Below are 19,372 nucleotides of genomic sequence, written 5' to 3' on the forward strand. Positions count from 1 at the left end.
TATAAAATTCAAACTAACATGTGTTATGCAGAAAAGGTATGATTTTTAAGATGGAAGTATGCTCTATTATAGGAATAAAAATAAACAATAAACCCTAGTTGACAAAAGCTATAGCCAATGGTTTAACAATTCTGATATTCACATAAATTGGACATGAACAAGTAAGCAGATGGATGGTGGGGTCTCACTGATGAAGAAAAGGGAGAGTCTAGAATGATCTACTTAATATAGATTAGCACTGGAAACATGAAAATTTACATTAGTTTCCTCTAACTACAACTTACCTACATAGATATCTTTGCATGTACCTGCTGATATCCAGACATGAGTAACTAAACACACATATGTGTCTTTGCTCTGTCAGCTGAGAGGGTCTGAAGTCAGTCATGAAGCAATAGGCAAACCAACTGCCCAGCTCTCCATTTCTAATCCCATTCTCTAGTAAAAGAAACAGGTACTTGTAGACTAAGCAGGAAACACAAGATGAGCTGGTGCCTCTTAGCTGCCCAAAGTAGGAGAATGCTAGAAAACAAACAAACAAGCCCACATCAATGGGGGCTTTTCAAAGGAACCTAATAAAAATTTCCAGTAGTCAAAGCTGGAATAATTGGGGCAACATAATAAAATAGTGCTGGATTATAACCTAAAGTATAAGATAAATATCCATTAGCACCAGAATGAATCAACGATGAGAGAGAAGAAAGACAATGAAGTCCAAGTAATTCATACAGTTATTTCACCCTAAAAGAGGGGAATAAAAGACACCAATCTTTAAGTGTGAGTTTTACGTGGAGACTTCCCAAGGTTATAATACAGAATGAGAGGAAACAGATTCGCTTTACGGTGGCAACACTGCCAGTCAGATCAACATCAGCAGTCTTAAGTCAAGCATACAGCATGTACCTTGAGAGGATTTCATGATGATGGTATTTATCTCTATAACTTTACTCCTCAAGGCACATAGCTCCATTCTCTTTATGAGAAAAACATAATACACATTCCAATAGTGAGGGCCTTATAGTCTGTCAGGCCACTGCTCCTCAAAACCACCAAGGCTGTCTAAGAAACCATCCACATAAGTGCAGCCTTATGAGTCACAAATGTGAATGAAGCTTGAGGTCCAAATGACAGCCTGGAACCATGGGGAAGAAACATTAGGGAAAAATTCAGCAAACTTGGATCAAGAATACATTTTAGTTACTATCAGTGTAACAACAGCAGTTCAGTGAAGGAAGTAAGTTGACCACATGAATGTAGGAAGCTAGTAACAAAGGTATCCAGTTGTGGGTGTACTAGAACTTTCTATGCTACCTTTGTAATTTCTTTATAATTCTAAACTTACTATAAATATGGAACATTAACATTTTTAAATATATTTTTATTTTATGTGTATGAGTGTTTTGTCTGCATATCTGTAAGTGCCTCACATGTGTACAACACCCAGAAGCCCTAACTTTAGCCCTGGAGCTAGAGTTATGGTCGGTTGTTAGCTACCATGTGGGTGCTGGGACTTGAATCCAGGTCCTCTGGAAGAGCAGCAAGCATTCTTATCCTCTGAGCCATCTCTCCAGCACCTGGCATATTAAAATTTTAAGATGAAATCAACAGATATTATGGCCAAGAAAGAGAACCAAGAACATACATGGCACTGGTATGTGTCAGGGGTAAAGTACAAACTCAAAAAAGATAGAACACTGAGCACACAACTGTGAGACTACTGACAATAGATGTGGGAAAATAACATTAGACCACTGCCACACGCCACCTTCCAACTGCAGTGGGTTAAAATTCCATGTGTAGAAACAAATCCTTAAAATTATTAGAGAAGATCTATATGCTCTTGAGTAAAGACAGACCTGCTTAAGCAGAAAGGGAAAACACGATAGCCAAAATTTCATTACATAATTTTCAGTTCTATAAAAGAAGTAACAACTATGTAATGGGAGGGAAAAACAGACAAACAAATTGACTGGAAGAAATGGCCCAAAGAGTTAATAGATAAAATGTAAAAGGAGAAAATCTGCAAATGAATTAAAATATGATGAAACAACTCAAAGGTGAAGAAGAGGTATGGAGTGACACTTCACAGACACGTGAATGGCCATTAACAATAGGAGCGGGCTCCATGGAGGGAGCAATGCATCTTCAACAGTCTAGATAGTATGCATTTCCTATAAAGTGGCAGAAACTACAGAGACCTGCAGTACTGGATTTTGGCAAGAATGTATACGAAAGGATCGAAGATTCACTCACCACACAAGGCTCTCAGGTTTAACAAGCCTGGAGGACAACTTGACATTTTTAAATGTGCACATCTTTCAAGTATTTACAGAAGAAACAAAACCACGATTTCCTTAACAGGGGTATGGTTCACTATGTGAAATTATGGAAAAACTGCACGAGTTCAACTGATTGGTCTAAGTATGCAGATGTGTATAGCATAGAAACATTGATAAACACCCACTGACATGCACACTTTTACACATTCATATACACCACACAAATCTCTCTCCAAGAAACAGTGTTTTGATATAGAAGACTGAAGAGCAGGGTTGGGGATGTAGCTGAGAAGCCAAATACCTGCCTGGCATGCAGAAGGCTCTGGGTTCAAACTCCTGTATTGCAAAAAAGGAAGAAGGAAGGAGGGGAGGGGATATAATCCACAGTATGTAAAATCTTTTATTAAAAAAAAGAGTCAAGTGTCTGTGTTTTCTGGTGCCAGCAATCAAACCCTGAGCCTCACACATGCTAAGCATGGCTCTACAATTGTGCATATCCAGCCTATAAGTGTCGAATGCACATAAAATTCTTGAATACTTATCAAAATGCAAAGGAAAGTTAAGACTGTAAGAAAAGGAAATGTTTTCACGCTGAACTTAAAGAATTCATTTTTCTTAGTGAAAAAACAGAAAGGGGAAAGAGGGAAAAGTACTAAAAGTTTACATTGAAAGCATTTCCCAGGGCCAGCTAGATGGTTCTGTGAATAAGTGCTTGATCTGCAAGTATGAGGACCTGAGTTCAAATCCCTAGCACTATTGGAGGGGTGTTGAGGACTGGAGGATCCCTGAAACTTGCTTGCCAGCCATCAGTCTAGCTCCAGATTCCGTGAGTGAGAGACTCTGCCTCAAAGGAAGAGAATGAAGAGCGACAAAGCAGGACACCCAGCATACTTCTCTAGCTTCCACATGTGCATAAGAGCATACAGTTACATACACACATGAGCGCACACACACACACACGCACACACACACACACACACACACACACACACACACACACACACACACACACAGACTGCATTTATTCAAATGCCTACCACAAGCACTGACATTACAGTTTGTCAAGCCCTTTCTTCAGTGATGGAGGCTTGTAACCATCAATGATACTCTAGCATTATTCTTCTGGAGACTCAATGGTTGAACAACATCAATGGTGTTGCTAAGCAGCACTACTTTGATAAAAAGGACTGTGGTTTGGTCAACTGCATCTGCACAGAAGGACTAAGAGGGGACAGTAAACATCTGATGCAAACACGACCCTGGGGCTTCCATGAGTACAGTGACCTGAGAACAGGCAAGTCTGCAGTGCCTGACTCAAATCTTGCTGGGTTATAAAGTCAAAAAAAAGTACAAGGCAGGGTCAGCGCCTTTGATTGCACTAAATGACATACCTATGTGGAAAAACTCTTTATAAATTCCACATAGCCATGAGTGACAACTGCAGATTATAAATGTTCATTTTCATCACCCTTTGATTTCTATATAAACAATACATTCACTTAAACTAAGACCATTTTGATGAATAACAAAGTACAGAATGTATTACACAACAATTTCAATACATTTATAGTTCAAACAAATTCTTTCTATGATTGCCAGACCACTATAAAACATTATTCTTCATTTTTATGTAGCACAACGTAATGTGGGACTATATAAAAACTAAAAAGAGGAGCTGGAGAAATGACTCAATGGTTAAGAGCACTGGTTGCTCTTGGTAGAGGACCCAGGTTCAGTTCCCAGCACCCACATGACAGCTAACAAGTGTCCAAACTCCAGTTCATGAGGCCCTCTTCTGGCCTCCATGAGCACTGCACACATGAGTGCACTTGCACACATGCAGGCAAAACATTCTTGCACATAAAATAAAAAATTAAAATAAACAAAAAAAATGTTTTTAACTAAACAGAAAAAAAAATTTCCAAAGGAGTTGGCTTCAAAATTAACATCTTGAGAAAAAAATTGTAATTTAGCACCCAAAATTTCCTGGTAACAAAAATTGTCCAGGGAGAAATTACTGTTCATGGATAAAAACAAAGCAGATTACACTTGCCCTAGTATAAGCATTGGTGAGCTTAAACAGTAAAGAACGACATCGGCCAGAAGCACCAGTGAAAATGATTAGCCTGTGCTTGAAAAGCTCAGGCAAAGACAGTTCCCCCAGCTAGGGGAGCAGGTGGGACCAGATGCACTCTGGCCAGTGAAACATAGAGGATGTTCCTTTCAGCCATACTATGAGCTGCCACTTCTTTGGAAGAGTGTTAAAACATCATGTCATAACCTGGGCATGGTGGTACATACCAATAATCCCAGAACTTGCATGGTTTGGGGATTGTGAATTTAAGGCCAGTCTAGGGTATACAACAAAACCCTGTCTCAAAGAAAACAAAAACAAAAACAGGGCTAGTGAGATGGATCAGTGGATTAAAGTGCTTGCTGCTTGCAGAGCACCAGAATTTATTGCCAGCATACACACTGGGTGGTTCACAACCACTTGTCACTCTAGCTCTAGGGCAATCCAACACCTCTGGTCTCTGTGGGCACCTGCACATACATGTACATACCCACACAGAGACGCACACAGGCACATACACATACGTATTAAAAAAAAACTTTTAAAAAGACAAAAAAGAGGGGCTGGAGAGATGGCTCAGCGGTTAAGAGCACTGGTTGTTCTTGCAGAAGACCCAGATTCGAATCCTAGCACCCACATGGCAGCTAGCAACTGTCCGTAACTCCAGTCCCAGGGGATCCAACAGCCTCTCTGACCTCCGCGGGCACTGCATGACAAGGGTGCACTTACCTACATGCAGGCAATACATGCATACACATAAAATAAAATAAATAAATAAATTTTTTTAAAAAAACGACAAAAAGAAAATGCATGGTCTATTCTCACCCTCACTCTTCTTTTTATTTTCACCCTTACTCCTGAACCAGGGGGAGCTGACAGAATCTTTTCCATAAAGCTTTTGGGAATTTGTCAAATGAAACTTAAACTATGAGATCCTTTCACTTAATTTTTATTTTTAGGAGTGTCTTCTAAAATAATGATAAAGACAAAGATTCATGTGCATAAAGGTAGGGAAAGGTTTAAAGTAGGGCACAGATACCAAAGTTAGCTGTTGGTGAGCTGTGCTGCAGAGAAGTTATTCAGAGGTCTAGACTGCACTAAGAATGAATCCAGTGGCCCCAGTGAAGACCCACACTGAGTTAGAGTCTCTATCCATTTTCGGGAGAGAGGACAGTGCACTACTGCTTATTAAGTTAGCTCAAAGCAGAATGCAGAGCTTGGCATTTCCTTACTCTCCTGCCTGGGAGAGCTGCTTCTAGCCTAAAGAATGGACCTTGTCACTTGTGATGGTTAGTTTTTGTCAACTTGCTACAACCTAGAGTTGCCTGAGAAGAGAGTCTCAATTGAGGAATTTTCTAGATCAGGTTGATCTGTGGGTATGTCTGTGGGGGATCATCTTGATTGTTAATTGATGTTGGAAGATCCCATTGTGGGTGGCACCATTCCCTAGGCATGGAGTCCTGACTTATATAAGACAGCAGAGCATAAGCTCAAGGAAGCACACAGCACTGGTGCAATCATCTCTCTCTGCTCTTGACTGTGGATGTGATGTGACTAATTACTTGAGGTCCTGTCTTGGCTTCCCCTCAGTTATGGACTGAACCTAGAATTGTAAGGTTTATTAAACCCTTTCCTTCCATAAATAAATAAATAAATAAATAAATAAATAATTTTCTTTTAAAAAAAGACAAAAAGAAAATATATTTCACCCTTACTCTTTTTTTCCTTTTGTTTGGAAGAATAAACCCAGCGTCTCCCACACATTAAACACATACTCTACTGGACTGCAGCTCTGGTCTCTCCCCCACATTCTGAACAGCTCTTTGAAGCCTCCAGGAATCCACACTTATGAACAAATCTGACTGTAAGGAACTTGACTATATTACTCAATCAGATCAGAAAGGAGATTTCACACATGTGATATGTGTGGTATTTTCTTTCTTATAAACATTTATTCTTTATGTCTTTAAATCTTACAACTGATGAGACTTGTTTAGAGTTCAGAGTGCTTCTTTTTTTTCATCTTTATTCATTCACTGGGACAGGGTGAGTGGCATGCATATATCACAGTGCACATAGAGGTCAGAGGACAACTTGCACAAGTCACCATTCTCCTTCTACCTTGTAGGGTCCACAGGTTGAACTCAGATCAGCAGGTTTGGTGGCAAGCACCCTGACTGAGTCATAGCATACCCCAGTGTTTAGTTTTAATTTAATTTCTTGTTGAGGTACAGGAATTTCAAGATACATTTTACCTACTGTAACATATAAAGAGAATAAAAATCAAGAAATAAAATAGGAGGCGAGAGGTCCAAAGCGAGCATGGCAAAAGTTCATGTCTGTTATTAAATCTGAGCAAAGGCAATATGGGTGGTTATCATGGTATTTGCCAGAACCTTCTGTATGTTCAAAATATTTTATATTAAAAAATTAAATGCACAGCAGCCTTCTAAAGCAAGACAAGACCGTGGGAACACACTACCAGCACCACCTGCATAAGGAAAAAGTCTGAATATCCGGCAGTAACTTAGGTCCAGGAAGATTTATCTAGGCTGATTTTTATGTGCTCCCCGACCCATGTTAGTCACAGAGAAATAAATATGACTTCTTTGTACCCACAGCAAAGCCACATGTACTGGGAACAAGGCTGCAGTAAGGGCAGGATAGAAGGAAAACTGCCCCCTTGGGTTCACATACCCATGTCGCCGGCAGATCCAGTGGACAGAGCTGGCATGATGCAGGCTGCAGCCGTGTGGCTGCCCTCCTCGTCTCACCTCAGGAAGCCGTAGGGAGGGCCAATGGCCTGCAGCTGTTATATGTCGTGCAAGGCCTTTATAAAAGAAAAGAAACATTTATACATACATATATACATTTAATATACACACATCTATGTAAGCATATATGTAAAAAAAAAACCACTGAATTAAACATTCTATAACTAATTTGTTTTTTATTCAACAAAAGACCACAGAGATGATAATTCTTCTGAAGAATTTCTTCTGCAATGACACACTGATGCTTAAAAGGAGAGTTCTGATTCTGGTGTGATTTTTAATTGAAAGCACACTCCTCCCACAGGTGTCAAAGCTTCTTAAAGATTTCTACATTTGGTTTGGGGGCAGCTGATCCAGTGCATGGAGATCTTTCAGTTTCTGTGTAAGTCAGTTCCTTCCTTCTGTTAACCAAATTGTAGCTACACTTCCATATGTGTAACAAAGAACATATGAGTTATCAGCAAACTACAACTCGCTGTCTCTTCAAAGAGCTCATTCCAGCACACAACTACAAAGTTCTTTAACTGAAGGCTGAACATAATCTTGAAAGAATTGTTACTAAAATGGAAGCAGAATGTTATTATAGACTTACAGAAGTGTTAGCTATCCAAGCTAAATCTACTAGCCCAAGCTACTAAGCAAATTCTGTTAGTAAAAACTAAGCTTAGCTGTATCCTGAAGAATACACTGTTTTCAATAACTACACGGTTTATCTCAAAATAAGCAGGAAACTCAGTACAGTGCAGACACTGTGCAGGGGTCAGCTCTGGCTTCGCTCTAATCCTGCTGGCTCTGGGATCCTGGATAACTTATTCAATCTTATTAGGTCTTAATTTCCTTATATAAAAATAAAGATAATAACAAAAATGCCTGATAATAAATACACAAAGACATATAACAGCATTTTGTATGGAGTAAATAAAAGCTGGCTGTATGATATCTTTTTTAAATTCAGACAACACAATTACAAAATTAAAACATAAAAGAAAGCCAGCAAGATTACAATTCGCGCGGCCTAGCGCCTAAGAAAGAGCAGGCATGTGTTTTAAATTTGGATCACTGAGCCTAATAACGGAAAATACACATCATTTACATTTTTGTAGAAATCGGAACTACACAATGAGCTTAAGTTCATTTTTAACGCATTTTCCCCCAATTCTCCATACAGCAAACTCAGTCATTTAGTAACATATTTTAACATATGTTAAAGACAACAAGAAAAACAGACACTGTAAACACTGGAAAACGATTTACTTCTATTCCGAAAGCCTCTAAATTGCTGATTCATATTACAGAATAAAGACAAATGAGCTCGCCAGCTTTTGCTTGAATAAAATCCAACTGTAAAATTCCAGTAAAGACTTCTAAATTAGCTTTTGAATTGTTAAAGTGAAAATTAGTACTAAAAAAAAAATCTACCATCAAACAGACTTTCTTGGACTAGACTATCTGCTGTGATGCCTTAAAATCTGCTTTACGTTATAACAAAAGCAGACACAGTTTAAAAACATGCATTACAAATCCATACAGAGAAGAGTACTAATTAAAAATATGAGGGCAGTTGTTTTAAATACCAAGCAAAAATACAACTCACTGAGCTAAAAATTAAAAATGAACAAAAAAGAGCAAAGTTCACTAATGCCCAACTCAGAAGCTGCTTTTTTCCAATACTCTTAAAAAAGAACTTTTGCTTTGGTCTCACGAATTATTCTAATCAGGATTAAGATTCAACTACATAAAAATATTCCTTATATAAAGCTAGGGTACAAATGACCTAATTCAAATACAAAGAGAGACCAAGAAAGACCACATACTATTTAAAGAATATATTGCTAATAGACTTTTGTTTCACTAATAAAAAAGATGAAAGCCAGTTGAATTTATAAACTGTATACCCACATTTCTACCATTAAGGCAATACATATGATGTGAGCAGGTATGCTGTTCAAATGTGCATGTCATGGAACTTAGCTCTTTATGCCACAGTAAGGGACAATTTCCATGGCATAGATTGTCCTCATACATTCAGAAATATATATTCTATCCTATGTAACCTTCCACTTCCTTCATCATTAAAGAATTTGCAAAGTTTCACATTTATAAACTACATATGCCACATAGGCCAATTTACACTTTTATCAAACAAAAGTAAACTTTGATAAAGTCTGGTACGTTCTCATTTCATAAATACTAACAAAAACCTGACATTCTACTTAGAAATATCTTTTTAATCGGAAGTGGCCACACAAGAAAGGTCTTAGCATTTCTTGCTTTCCATAATGAATATTCAAGGTTAAATATGTCCAATGCTGAACATTCACCACACTGTAATTATCTTCTAAATACACATAATACAACATAATTATCTTCCTGGATATATGAAGTATATGAGTTTTTAAAAAGGTTTGATAGATTCCTAACCAGTAAAATGCTTAACATTTTGTGGAATGAAGTAGTGTTCCTGGATTTAACTTTCAAATTGAGTTAAATTTTTGTGCAATAATGTTATTTTCTTTGGCTAAACTGATTTAAAATGCTTTGGAATTTGTCAGAAGGCAGCTATAATTATTACTGACTGTTGTATGGAACTGATTTACTACAACACAAAAATACCAGCTGTTACAGTGTGTCCTAGGAGGGATTACTGGATATTCTTACATTGAAGTTCAATCCATCTTTCCATAAAAAAGAGAAAGCCGTGAATGCCAGGGACATAACAGCAGTATCAAATGCACCTGAGGCATTTACAACACCCAACAGAACCATTACAACGCTCCTTTAAAAAGGCTTACTTCTGAAATTCACTATTCCAGGTGGACCTTGCTTCTATGGATCACACCGTATCAGATTCTTCTGCCATTCGATCAAGTGAAAACAATGAAATATGTGGAGGTCTAGGATCCCCCAATGTTCAATTGTGCCTCCCTGGCCACTTTGGAGCTTCTATAGCACTCCTGACACCCAGTGGCCAAAAAGAAAAGTGCAAGTACTTGGAGTGAGTATTAGCTTTGAGCAGTGCTAGCATAGTACTGTGGGTGTGACAGGCTTGGAGGGCACACCACACAGCAGCATATATGTGGAGGTCAGAGGACAACTGTGAGGAGTCAGTTCTCTCCTTTCACTGTGGGCTTCAGGGATCAAACTCACTTCATGAGGCTGGCATGACAAGTGCATCGATCTGCTGCACCATCTCACCAGCCCAAGTGGTTTTTTTGATTTCTAAGTAAAGCAAAAATTTATTTAATTCATCCAGTGACATAGTTCCCTACAAAATTCTTTATTAATGCAAACACATACAGTGAAGAAAACAATAAATCAAGTAATTTCCAAGCCATTTCCTCTCTGTTTGGGGAAGTGTTCAAGAACATTAAAGCTTTTCATTGTCATCACAAACTATTTAACAATTACTATTAATAACCTATTATTTCAGGAGATGATAACTGTGACCAGGAACTCAACTGCAGTTACAGTTCTGAAATCTAGCAGAGCAATAAAATAATATAATGAAAAGTAAATTAAAATATAAATCTAAGATCACCATTTTTAAAATGTCAATTTGAAAGATTCATTAGTTATATTAGTTAATGAATGCACGGTGATGTCTGTTAACATTATTCAAATCTCCACAGATATCTGTAAGAATAACAGAGGCAAGATACAGCTAAATATAACTGTCACAAATCTGCTTACATGAAATGGGGTTTAGGCTGGAAATGCAGCTCGGTAATAGGGCCCATACCTCGAGTGTGGAGACCCTGGGTTCAACCTCAGCATCACATACTAGCAAGCAAACAAAAAAGGTGTTTATGCCTGATACACTAACAGCTCTCAAAGGGTGGTCCATAGGCCCCCTAGTTTCCCAAAAAGCTTTCATATAGTCCATGAGGTTAAACCATTTTCATAAACATGCTGAGACATCATTTATACTTTCCACTGCAACATCCAGGTAAGACCACTGAATCAAGACTACGGCACTGAATTGAAGACATTCATGACAGTACTCTGTGTTGCCAAGTATGGGGGTGGAGATCACTTAAAATGTTAACAAAGTGGTAAAATTTGATATAAACTCTTGCCTGTCCACTTTTTTAAAGTTTATTTTAATGTTGGCAATTTTACACATATACAGAATGTACTATGATCATATTTACCCCCATTTCCATCTCCCAATCCTGCTGATCTCTCAACTAGTCCCCTCCTCTACTTTCCTGTCTTGTCTGTTTTCAAAGGTCTGGTGCAGGTAACCACAGCTACTGTGTGCTCAAGATTTTTAATGGCCATAACGTATCCAGAAGACAGAATTTTATAGTGTTCCATCCTCCACTTCTGATAATCCTTCTGTCCCTGTTTCTATGACATTCCCTGGGCCTTAGAAAGGGTGATACAGATGTCCCATTTAGGGATGAGCACTCAACAGACACTTAGTCTCAGTATTTTGATCAGTCCTGAGCCTCTGCATTAACTGTCACCCACTGTAAAATAAGATTTGACCCAGGCTCACAGCAGAACTAACCTATGGGTATAAAAATAAATATTTAGAAGGCACTTTGCCTACATGTTCACTCCTGCCAGAATTGCAGCAGAGGGCTTAGCTTGCCTGGCAGGATGGTACAGTAGCACACAGGGTAAGACACTGATGGGATTTCTCACCTGAAGGTGCCTGAATAGCACCTTCTGGCACAATAAATGCTAACCAGTAGGGGAGAAGCTTCTAGTTCAGTTCCAGCTACAAGTCTCTGCGTCCTGCTCCAACGTGGGTGATGCCTTCACAGAGTCTTACCATCTAGTTCTGGAGGGTAACTAAGAGCGCTGGCAATAGCCTTTATTGCTTTGGGTCCTCCCTGGCCAACAGCTCACAGAGAGGTAACCCACATCTGGCAATGGGATTTTTGTTTAAAAACCTATGGCTTCTGGGAGCAGCATTATCAATCCATGAAAGGTATTCCCACTCAAATTATTTGTATTATTATATTTTTAAATAGTTAATATAACAGTAGGCTTCCATCTATTCTAGCTTTAGCTAAACCTCCTCCCCAACCTCCACCTTTCTTTATCCCTTCCCCACTCCAACCCCACTTAAACCTTTCCACTCAGTGTCCTCACCATCTGCCTACTTTCACCCCACCCTCTACTTTCATATCACGTAGTTAATTCTCCCCCATCCTCAGCCCAAAGGCGTTCCCATAGGCCTACCTCTCACGGCTCCTTTCTTGCTTCCTGGCCTCTAAAGGTACTCATTCCAACTTCAACACAGAAAGCTAAAAACGTTGAACCTCAGATTCATATTTGAGAACATACAGAGAGAGAACCTATGGCATTTGTGTTTCTGTCCTGTGTTACCTGTGTATGACTGATTACAACTCCATCCATTTTCTGCAAATTTCATTGTCCTTTTTAGAAGAATAGAATTCCATTGTGTGAATGTGCCACATTTTCATTATGCATTCATCAGCTGATGGATCCCTAGGCAGGTTTATAACATCTATGCTGATTCCATTTCCCCATTATTGTGAATAGATCAATAAGGGACAGGATCAATAATCAGTAAGGAACAGGGATGGGCATTTATCTCTGTCAGAGGGTATGGAAACCTTTGAGTAAATGCTCAGAAGTAGTACAGGATAGTTGGGTCATTTGGCAGCTCTATTTTTAGCTTTTTTAGAAACTTCCACACTGACTTCCTAGTGATTGCTCCAGTTTACACTCAGTTAATAAAGGATGCCTTTCCCTATGTCCTTGTCAACATCTGTTGTCCTTCCTTTCCTTAATAATACTACAATGGGCTATCTTGAGGTAGAATCTCAAAGTAACTTCTATCTGCATTCTCCTGATGGCTAACGATGCTGAACATTTTTTTGAGTTTATCAGCCAATCATATTTCTTCTTTTGAGAGTTCCATGTTCAGATCCATAATTCATTTTTGATTGGACGTCTGCTTTCATGTTGTTTCATTTTCTGAGTTCTTTGTATGTTCTAGACACTAATTTTCTGTCAGATGTAGAACTTGTAAAGATTTTTCCTATTCTGTAGGTTGCCTCTTCATCTGGTTGCCCTTCTTGTACTAAACAGAAGCTTAATTTCAAGAGGTCCCATTTGTCAACTGTCAGCTTTATTTCCTGAGCAGCCAGAGTCCCATCTAGAAAGTCCTGATCTATGCCTGTATCTTGTAGCATAATCCCTATCTTTCCCTCTAGTAGTTTCACAGTTTCAGGTTTTATGTTGAGGTCTTGGATCCACTTGGAGTTGAGTATTACACAGAGTGGGAGATAAGGACCTAGTTTTATTCTTCTGCATATGTACATCTAGTTTCTCTAAAACTATTTGGAGAAATCGTTTGGAGACACTCTCTTTGTCTCCCATCTTTTGATCAGTTTCTGTGACAAGAGAAGAGTCACACGAAGTGCTGTTGCTACAAAGAAAGCAAAGGCTGTCTCAGAAAACACATGCATGTGATGATTTTGGTTGTAAACTGTATCAGCTACTTCTTTTACGTAGTATCACTCTGTCTTAAAAGAGTAAATGCAAGACAAACCATGGAACTTTAGGCGAAAACTTTCTTGAAAACGAGTGAATCTGTGACTTCAATAAAAATTGTATTTTAACAGTTAATAACAACAGTATGTGTTGCTAATGATAAAACGGGAATTGTCAAGCCAAAGTTTATAGACACTACAAATACATAGACTCTCCTCGCTTGGTACCTGGGTTCCCACTCTGCCTGTTCTATCAGCTCCCCAATATGCTAGGACCTTTCTGAGAAGATCGATGGGGGTGTCAGCAAATGTGATTTTTTTTCTTTTTGATACTGTGTCAACACTTGGAAAACCTGCAGAACCAGTGAACCAGTATCTTCCAATGTTCTAGTAATATATTAGAAAATCATACATGAATAGGATTCATTCAAAGCACAATGGAGAACATTAGTTTAAATATCCAATATAAGCTTGCTAATGTATTTTCTGATTCTACACTGTAGCTCACCTTTAGGGAACTGCAACATTAAGCTTTGGTATTAACAGCATAGAGCACCCATAAGTAGCTGGACAAACTATGAACACATGCCTGCAAGGCTGTGTTAAGTCAAATCTCTTCATATCCTTCAATCAAGACAAGGAATAACAAATTGGAAGGAGACAGATATGAGAATATAACAGTTCTGTTGAAAAAGATTTACATGTATTTGCAACTTATACATTGGGGTTTTCCTTTGAGGGTATATAAAAATGTGTTAACAAGCAAACTCAATGCTATTCCTTTTGGACAAAGATTGTGTGTGTGTGTGTGTGTGTGTGTGTGTGTGTGTGTGTGTGTGTGTGTGTGTGTGTGCGCGCGCGCGTGCATGTGTTTGTGTGTATGAATGTGCACAGAAGCCTCTGTATAAAAGGCTAAATATCAAGCCCAAGATTTTGTACATATTATTCAAGTGCTCTACCATTTCTAGTTCCTTAATGCTGTTATTTTTCAATTAATTGAAACAGACTTTTTAATCTCCCTAAACTTAATTTTCAAATATTAAACACTGATCCATATAACCCACAAAATCAAAACTCTTGCTGGGCATGATGATGCATGCCTTTAATCTCAGCACTCAGGAGATGGCAGCAGAGGCAGGTGGATCTCCATGAGTTCAAGGCCAGCCTGATCTACATAGCGAGTTCCAGGCCAGCTGGGACTACAGGGAGACAGAGATGCTGACTCAAAAAGACAAAAAAAAAAATCTATACTAGTCAATAATTTTTAAAAGTATAGAATGGTCTGGAGACCAAAAGTGTTAAGAACTATTATTCTATGTCAAATCCTAGCACACATTTTCCATGAAGGATCAGACAGTAAACTGAAGGTTTGGCGGTCCATGTGGCCTGTATCTAACATAATGTGTGTGTATCACTGTGTCCCTTCCTACCATGCTTGCCAGAAACGTGAAGGCCAAGTATGCAGACTACTACTCAGTATCCTTACACCCTTTCTGCTAGTGTCTTGCAGATCTAAAACTAACATGTCTTCTTGCTACATTTTTATTGATTGTCTAAATGTTCAAAGAAAGTTTATTTTCAATTTTGTGGTATGCAAAATAATATCAAAATTTTTAATGAAATTTTAATCCATTCCAATTTTGACTATTCCAAGAATCTTAGACTCTGTCACCACTGACACTTCTTGACATATGACAAAGTTACATTCTGATAATCACACTGTAATTTGAAAACAGCTTAAGTCAAAACTGCACTGACTATCTCTAATCTACTCAACTCATAATGTGGAAAGTGGGCAGTTTCACCTCATAATCACGAAGCTGACTAGGAGCCAGGCCCACTGCCACCATTAAGCATCAAGAGAGGACAGCATCACATACCAGGAATCCAGGAAAACACTGAAATTCAAAATGAAAAGCACAGAGTCTACTCAATGTGTATCACTTTCACACCCTGATAAAATGAAAATATCATGGTGAACCACTGTAAGCTAAGAATGTCTGCACAAGATGAGCCAATACAGAGATCCATAACTGATCAAAATGCAGAAAATAAGTGATCGTAGAGTGCCCAACCCCAACTGATACATCCACAATGCAACCTCTACACTTAAGACTCAAGGAACATAACAGAAGAGGGGGCAGAAAGACTGTAAGAACCAGAGGACCCAGACACCTACAGCTATATAGTGTCTTATACATAACAGAAACTGTACCCATGAAATCTCAACCTTGTGATTACCTAAACAAGACCCAGATGACAACACCAGATAACATATCAATGTGAATGGGGGAAATTTCACGAGGTCCCACATCTAAATGAAGAGCTACAGGCAATCAGTGGATGCTGAGGGAGGGAGAATCAGTTTTCTCCAGGGACTAGCTCCCTGGTAGATTATCCAATCCCAGTGGTCAGCCCTAAAGACATTTACATATGAGCCAACACTAAATAGGCTCAGGAGCCTTCCTTCCTTCCTTCCTTCCTTCCTTCCTTCCTTCCTTCCTCCCTCCCTCCCTCTCTCTCAATCTCTCTCCCTCCCTCCCTCCCCCCTCTTTCTGTGTGTGTGTATGTGTGTGTGTGTGTGTGTATTGTATGTAACAATAATTAAAGAAGTCACCAGATTGAGAGAGAGTTGGGGGATGGGAGAGTTGTAGGGAGAGGAAAAGCTAGAAATGTAAATACAATAGCCATGTATTAAATTCTCAAAAACAAATTGAAAATTTAAACTTAAAAAAAAAAGCAAGAAATATCTGCACAGATGGGAAACTTTAGACCAGTTAATGGCTGACAACATGTTAGGATGCTGTAAGAATACAATGCTTTATACACCCAAAACCAAAACCAAAACATCGGAGTTTCTGAGACATGAGGAACTACGAAAAATTGAAATATCCCACATTTTACAAACTCGAGTTTATGATGTCATGTGAAACTAGCATGTGTCTCCTTTCCACAATCAAGAGGGAAATGCCAAAGCCACAGAAAGGAAGAGTGACAAGAGAAAAATTCCATAAACCTTCAAGACTAAAGGAGAAGGGGCTAGGGAGGACGGCTCAGCAGTTTAAGAGCACTGGTTGCTCTTGAAGAGGACCTAGGTTTGGTTCCCAGAACCCACATGGCAGCTAACAATCATCCATAACTCCTGTTCCAGGGGGTCCCATGCCCTCTTCTGACCTCCATGGGCACTCCCCAATATGGGTGTACTTATATACCCACAGGCAATACATACTTTCTTTTTTTAAAAAAGAAAGAAGCTTTCCAAAAATCAATTCTTTCTTATAAATCAGTATGCCTTAACACCAAAATTAATTTTATTTTCAAACTAAAAACACCACTAAAGGGGGTAAACTAAATGTAATACACCATGGTTGTGTTGATACATATTTATTATATGTGGTTTTTGAAGAGATCAAAAATAGACAGTGATACAATAAAGTATGCAACTCAAAAGCACTACTGTTCATTTATTTTATTTTATTATTTACTTTTGGTTTTTTGACACAGGGTGGCCTGGAAATAGCTGTATAGACAAGGCCGACCTGGATCTCACAGAGATCTTCCTGCCTCCGCCTCCTGACTCACAGAGATCCTCCTGCCTCTGCCTCCTGAGGTGTGGGTTTAAATCTCTGTGCCACCACACCCAACTTAGCATTGTTTATTTATAATAGAAACGTTTTATGCAAAACTGCCTTTTCTCCATGGTGATCTATTCTCATACTCAGGAAAACCCCGTGTCTCTTTCCCTACCCATGCTTTGTGTCTTCTAACAACTCATATTTTAATGATTTCCAAGGCTGAGAACAGACAGGAATAAACCCTTTAGACAAACCAAAACCCTAACGTTATATTGTAGAGAAAAACTGATTGCTAATCTAAATGGGAATCTATTTAATATTGGTCCTTTGTGTTTTAAATAGCAAAGAATCTTGTAGTCGAAGACCATTATACCAAACAACACTTTACTCTCTATACCTTACTACTGCTTTCTTTAATAATGCCAATATTTAAGCTTCACTCAGATTAGCCACTGAATCTATTGACCTACTCTATAAATTTCTAACTTGCAAGCCACAGCTCTGAACTGGAGTATTTTAGTTTCCAGAATGAAATAAATGAACAGTAAAGGAAAAATGCTAACATTTCCAAAGTCTGACGAAAACAGAACAAAATCTAAGTTGCTATGGAAAGCAGCATAGCAGTCACTGTCCAAAAGGCACAGGAAATGTTTACCCAAAAGAACATTTCAGAGAACTACACAGAGCCACCTGGCCAGCTGGTAGACACACTCTTCTACTCTGCCCTCTGTAATGAGGGATGTGATCATGAGAACACTGTGACAAATTTAACGTCAAGGCCAGGTGTGGTGGTGCACACCTTTAATCCCAGCACTTGTGAGGCAGTGGCAGATCTCTGTGAGTTCAAGGCCAGCCTGGTCTACATAGTGAGATCAGCCTAGCTGGGGCTACAGGGAGACCCTGTCTCAAAAAGACAAAAAAAAAAAAATTTTAATATCAGGAAGGCTAGGCCCAGGGATATGGCTCAGTACTGGAGCATCTGCCTAGCATGTGCTAGGACCAAGGTTCCCTTCCCAGCACCAAGAAAAAAAGAAAAAAGAGAAAGATGCACACATTTGAGGGCTTGAAGAGGAATTTGACTGAAAGGGGGGAGGGGAGCTATTGTAACAGAAAATGTGTAAAGACCATATGGAAACCAGCTGTAAGTCACTTCCGATTCATGCATTCTCAAGAGGCGACATGCCCACACAAGAAGTAGGAAATGATCACAAACTCTGAGCAGGAGTCTGTGCACCTGGACCAGTTAATGTGGTTCAGGTTACAGGTGGCACCGTCTAGAGGGAAGTCCCCAAGGCCTCCTCATCTGAACACTTCACACAGACCCACCCTGCTTGCTCTGTCTTAACTGGACTCAGCATCTGAAATGCTATGTGCATTTCAAGCATCTTATTATCTAATGAGTGTTTTCCCTACTGGCATAAAAAGCAAGTGAATGGGGATTTTTGTCCATGTTTATTCACTGCTCATTTCCCGGTGATTCATATTAGTGAGGCTCCAGGAGTTATTTGTTGAACAGATGAAAATGAATGAATGAATGAAAGAATGAATGAGTAAATACTGGACCTCCTGCCAGTTTTAGCTGTGAGAACTCTGCATGTTCACCTATGCCTCTATTCATCACCTTTTCCAGTTCTGCTCAAAGGAATAAGACTGCTCAGCACATTTTTCATAGCTTAACACATTTACTAGGCCACATGCACTGGGGACAAATCCTCTACTGACAGCAGATATTGAGAGGTCTGCTTCCATGCCTTCTGCTCTGACATTTCCTGTGCCCTCCTCCAATATCCAGTGCTCCCTGTGAGCAACAGCCAGCCTGCCGCATGCTCAGAAGACATCACAGAGTGGGATCACACTGTGCTCAGTGTGTGCCTGATTGTTCACACAAACTTCCACTCATCTGGGTTCTGGCCTGATGAGAGGATTCAGTCCTTATACCCTAGTGGAAGGAGTCTGACCATCTCTCTAATCACACTTCCCTCCTCCTGAGGAGTAGCTGCCACCCTACCTTACCCCAAGCTACTGCCTACAAAGAACCATGACCTCCTCAATGTTTTTTTCCTCATTAAAAAAAAAAAAATGAGGAACCGTATTACTCCTACAACCTACTGACAAATTATACATAGCAGATCAAGAAATATATGTCTAGGTAAGCTTTATCTGAGAACAACTGGTCTTTGCCCAAGATTTATCTACA

At 39.2% G+C, this 19,372-nt stretch overlaps 1 protein-coding gene across 2 annotated transcripts in view; it reads right to left on the minus strand.

Annotated features, from left to right (window-relative positions):
- Mpp7 (membrane palmitoylated protein 7) overlaps nucleotides 1-19,372 on the minus strand; it is a 256,471-nt gene that overhangs the window by 162,331 nt on the left and 74,768 nt on the right. For both annotated transcript variants that reach the window (XM_008850556.2, XM_008850555.2), the window contains exon 3: nucleotides 7,051-7,183. In XM_008850556.2, coding sequence (XP_008848778.1) covers nucleotides 7,051-7,087 — 37 coding nt within the window. In that variant the 5' untranslated portion in view covers nucleotides 7,088-7,183. The remainder of the gene's footprint in view (nucleotides 1-7,050; nucleotides 7,184-19,372) is intronic.

The sequence above is a fragment of the Nannospalax galili genome, unplaced genomic scaffold, assembly GCF_000622305.1.
Source record: "Nannospalax galili isolate Female #2095 unplaced genomic scaffold, S.galili_v1.0 scaffold43, whole genome shotgun sequence".
Lineage (NCBI taxonomy): Eukaryota > Metazoa > Chordata > Mammalia > Rodentia > Spalacidae > Nannospalax > Nannospalax galili.